Here is a 5,021-nt window from a genome sequence, read left to right on the forward strand (position 1 = left end):
ATGTCTAAGCTGCCTGTCCCTATCAACCCTGAGTAGAGGGGATAGGTTGAAGACTCCTTCTCTGTCACTTGTTATTTACAGCTACTACATCCATAAGTTTAGATCACGTTCATCAAATTTACACTTGTTTCCTTTATCCATTTTTTTTTTTTTTAATCTTCTTCTAGTCTAGTAGTGATCATCAAGCCATCGAAGCTAGGTCAAATCAGTTCTGTCTACAAGTTTGGGCATTCTTGTGGGTCTTCCCTAACTTCATATCAGCTGGATGTTTCACTCTCAGCCCTAGCCCTCCATAACTATGTCCTCGTCCATGGGCTCAGGAGACCCCAGTGTCACCATAATTCAGACCAACCAGCCCTTCCTCTCCTCTCTCTAATCTCCAAGTCAGCAGGGGTCTAAAGAATGAGGTCAAACTCAGCCCATATCTTCATTGCTGCCTTTCCCCCTTTCCATTCACTGTAGACCAATGTAGATGGGCAATTGATTTTGAAGGACTCTTTCTTTTACGGTTGTTGTTAAGTTCTGTTGAGTCAGTTCTGACTCAGAATGACCCAGTATAGGTATCCAAGGAGTGGCTTAAAAATCTTATAAAATATCCCATTAAATTCTAGCTGTATAAAAATAAAAACTTTGAACATATCAAATAAATTTCCTTTTAAAACCTTTTAAGACATTTTCTTTGTTCTGATATCTCTTGCAGTACAGCCTTTTAAGTGGCAATAAATGAGCATACTCACTATCAGACCTAGATACACACATACATACACACACACACACACACACATATACACACACATCTGGATACTTTTTCTGTCATTTAAAAAGCAAAAATACATAAAAGTATATAAAGTTAATTTTCATTGTAATTTAAGTATATTAACTTAAATTATAATAATGGTAACTTAATATCAATAAGTTGGACTCTAGTGTGATGCCGTAGTGTAGTTTAGCACTAGCCTGTTAACTATAAGGTTGGCAGTTCAAACCCACCAGCTGCTCCTCAGAAACCCTTTATAGGGTCGATATGAGTCAGATCTGATTTAGCGGCATTTAACTACCTTTAGTGGTTACGAATCGGGTTGCGAACCGCAAGGTCAACAATTCAAAACTACCAGCTGTTCCGTGGGAGAAAGATGAGACTTTCTGCTCCCGTAAAGATTTATAGCCTCTGAAACCCTGTACAGGGTCGCTATGAGTTGGAACCCATTCCACAGCACATAACCACCATCAGCAAGTTAACTAAGGCTCTTGGGAAATATTTTATGTAAAGTATAATTATTGTTAAAATAATGTTGGTTTAAATATTCTGTATTTTTAATATTCCCCATATCTTCCTTAATATAACTTTAGCAATTTAAGATTTTACCAACTGGAAATTTCAGTCTTTTCTCAATTCTCCCCATTCATTCATATGGATTTAACCTTAAGTTTTTGGTTAGAGTTGAAAATGTGTTTCTCAGACCACTTCAAGTGCATTTCATTGTGATTTCTAACTTAGGGCTGCTTTGAAGTCCTCTGTAATAGAACTTGTTTACAGTTTTCCATGATGGGTAGTCATTCACTCAATTTGTTGATAATATAATTGTTATTGTTAAGTGCCATCGAGTCAGTTCTGACTCATGGTTAACTTGTATAGGGTTTCCGAGGAGCAGCTGCTGGGTTTGAACTGCTGACCGTGTGGTTCACAGTCTAGTACTTATCCTACAGCGCCACACCAGGAGTCCTGATACTTATAAGAAGACTGCCTTTTTCTTACTTTCTTTTTTTCGTCACCTAGTTGGGAAGGGTTCACTAAAAGTTTCTCTGGAGTTACATGGCCTCAGAGCTGGGAGTCAAGGAGGCCTGATCCTGCCCCGTCTTCCTTATCATGGTCAAGTAAGAATTGGTCATCTCAATTTATTTACAAAGGGGCTTCAAAAAGTTTATGGAAAATTGAATGAAAACTTTCCTCAAGCTTTTAGAAACCATCTCGTATGTTTCTGCTGACTTCTTGTTGTTAGGTGCCATCAAGTCAGTTCTGAGTCATAGTGACCTTATGTACAACAGAACTGTCCAGCCCTGTGCCACCTCACACTTGTTATGTTCAGTGCGTTGTTCAGTCACTGTGTCAATCCATCTTAGGGTTTTCCTCTTTTTCATTGACCTTATACTTAGCAAGCAAGATGCTCTTCTCCAGGGACTGGTCCCTCCTGATAATATGTACAAAGAATGTGACAAGTAGTGCTTCTAAGGAGAACTCTGGCTGTACTTCTTCCGAAACAGGCTTGTTTGGTCTTCTGGTTGTTGTTGTTAAGTGCCGTTGAGTCAGTTCCGACCCATAGCGACCCTGTACAGGGTTTCTGAGGCTGTAAATCTTTACGGGAGCAGAAAGCCTCATCTTTCTCCCACGGAGCGGCTGGTAGTTTCGAACTGTAATCCGTGGTATATTCAATATTTTTCATCAACACCATAATTCAAATGCATCAGTTATTTTCCAATTTTCTGTATTCATCGTCTAGGGTCTGCCCAGTCATTTCTGACTCATAGCTACCCTGTACAGCGTTTCCAAGGAGTGACTGGTAAGCTTGAACCAACAACTTTGCAATTCAAACTGACCTTGCAGTCTAGTGCATTAACCTGCAGCATCACAACATGACTCCAATATGAAAGTTGTTGTTAAGTGTCATCAAGTTGGTTCTAACCCATAGTGACCCTGTATAGGGTTTCTGATGAGCATGCTGTTGAGTTTGAACCATTGACCTTGTGGTTCGACCTGACCTTATGGCCCTTTGCTTATCCTACAGTGCCACACCAGGACTCCATCTCATGTTGGGAGCCCTAATTTAATAAGGGGGTGCTCTTACATTCTTTGAATTGTGCAACCTTATTTTCTGAGCTGTTTTTCCCTTAAATGACATAAATTCATTACCCCTAAGGGTCTTATCTTTTGAGTTGGTGTTGTGATATAATCTCACATAAAAGAGCATAATGCTCAAGGCAGACTATTTTTAAAAAGAAAACTAGTTAAGCTGTTCAGTTTTAAGATGACTTCAGGAGATACTTCTGGTTTAAAGTTTACAGATGATTTCACAGCATCATTTTAGAAGTTTATCCACTCTCTGTGGCTTCAGAAAGTCTAGAGCCCATGAGAATCTGAACTTCTCAGAGCATCTGAACTTTTAATGAGGGCCTTGTGGGACCAGGGAAAGACAGGGATGGTTCTAGAATCTGTTAAACTTGGTGTGTTCTTGAGGAGAGCGGACAACCTGGGATGCCAGTTCCGCTGTCTTCTGTGACTCTCTCTGTGGAGCCAGGAAGCCGTGGAGAGGGATTTATTAGTGTGCTTCTTTTCCTTGTCAGGAGCTGTCTTAATTATCTAGTGCTGCAGTAACAAACAAACACCTCCAGTGGATGGCTTTATCTCTCTGTTGGTTCACAGTTTAGGAGGAAGGTCCTTGCTGTTTTCAGCATCCCTGTGCCCAGCATTCCTTGGAGATCTCCATGTGTGTTAGCATAATCTTCCTCTGGTTCAAGGAGGTTCACAACACAGGGACCTTGGTCCAAAGGACAAACTCCACTGCTGTCTCTTCATTCTTGGTGATAGTAGGTCTGTCTTTGCTTTTTACTCTCTTTAATCCCTTAAAATGGCAGGCAAACCCCATAGAAACTCCTATTAAATTAGGGCTTTGTTGTCCTCTTACAGCTGAATGGCTTACCATATCCGATCACATCATGAGGAGGGGTCAGTTTACAACCAAACAGCCAAACCACTGAGAAGCGTGGCCCACCCAAGTTGACACATATTTTTTTGGAGATGCAATTAATTTCGTGACAAGAGACCTGAGAACTTAAACATGAATGTATTCTACTCGATCTAGATCTCACCTTCTTGGGCTTAAAAATAAATTTTTATTTGATTGCACAAGTAGTACGCAAAAACGTTATCTTTGGAAACAATTCATGTATTACTAAAACTCTGAAGTTTGCCCTCCTCTGGCTTCTGAAACCAGCTTTCAGTTCCTGTACCCTGGGCCCCATTAACCCTGTGTTGTTGCTACTCAGGAGGAGGCCAGTGGAGGTGAAGGAAATGACCGCGTGCGCAACCTACAGAACGAGGTTGAAGGCGTCAAGAATATCATGACCCAGAATGTGGAGCGGATCCTGGCCCGAGGAGAAAATTTGGACCATCTTCGCAACAAGACAGAGGACCTGGAAGCCACAGTAAGATAGGAGGACACTGAGGCTGGAGGGAGAAGGAACGGAAGTTATGCATCAGGCACAAAGGAAGTATTTGTGGAGCAAAAAAGAACGGGAAACAGAAGTGTGCCATTTCTGTTGCATTTTCCCATGTTTTGGGAGTTGGTGTAAACTCAATCCCCAATCTGATTCTGCAGTTCTATGCTGAATGGTATTGCTACCCGGGGAACAGTATTGACCCATGAGGCATTTTCTGAGACAGGCGGATGTCTCGGTCAGGACGTGCAGTCCTAGGTTTTCTTCCTATGAAACTGACCTCTCAGAAATGGTGAGCAAATGGGGTGGGGGTAGCCTGAGGAAAGAACTCCCACAGCTGGGAGTCAGGAGGTAGCTGGGCTGTAACTTGGTGGCAGAGTCCAAGGGCTGGGCTCATGTTGCCTGTGGTCTATTCCACTTTGAAGACTGCCCTTGACAGGCATTTGGACCTGCGCTCTACAGGACAAAAACACTGGATTGGGATATCCTTCTAGGGCCTTTGACCTTCTCCAGGTGTTACTAAGCAGGGAGTGAAAACTGTTGAAGTCTTGCTGAATCAACTTTAAGGAGGAGCTGGTAGCACATTGGGACTTTTGCCAGATGAACGCTAGAATACTCTGTCCCATGTATCTTTTTTTTTTAGTGTTTTATTGTGAATTATATGATAGTTTACATGGCAGAACACTAGTTTTACATTCATTCTATCGTATATCGTTTCATTGCCATGCTTACAATCCCCTCCATGCATCATCAACCAACCAAAGGGTATACCCTGGAAGCCTGTCCCCTACACTACACCCCCCACCCCC

General features: G+C 41.9%; 1 protein-coding gene across 1 annotated transcript in view; it reads left to right on the plus strand.

Moving 5' to 3' along the window:
- VAMP8 (vesicle-associated membrane protein 8) overlaps positions 1-5,021 on the plus strand; it is a 36,906-nt gene that overhangs the window by 18,253 nt on the left and 13,632 nt on the right. Inside the window, exon 2 of the mRNA XM_006866610.1 lies at positions 4,042-4,200. Within this exon, the coding sequence (XP_006866672.1) occupies positions 4,042-4,200 (159 nt within the window). The remainder of the gene's footprint in view (positions 1-4,041; positions 4,201-5,021) is intronic.

This window comes from Chrysochloris asiatica, unplaced genomic scaffold, assembly GCF_000296735.1.
Source record: "Chrysochloris asiatica unplaced genomic scaffold, ChrAsi1.0 scaffold00093, whole genome shotgun sequence".
In the NCBI taxonomy this organism is placed as follows: Eukaryota; Metazoa; Chordata; class Mammalia; order Afrosoricida; family Chrysochloridae; genus Chrysochloris; species Chrysochloris asiatica.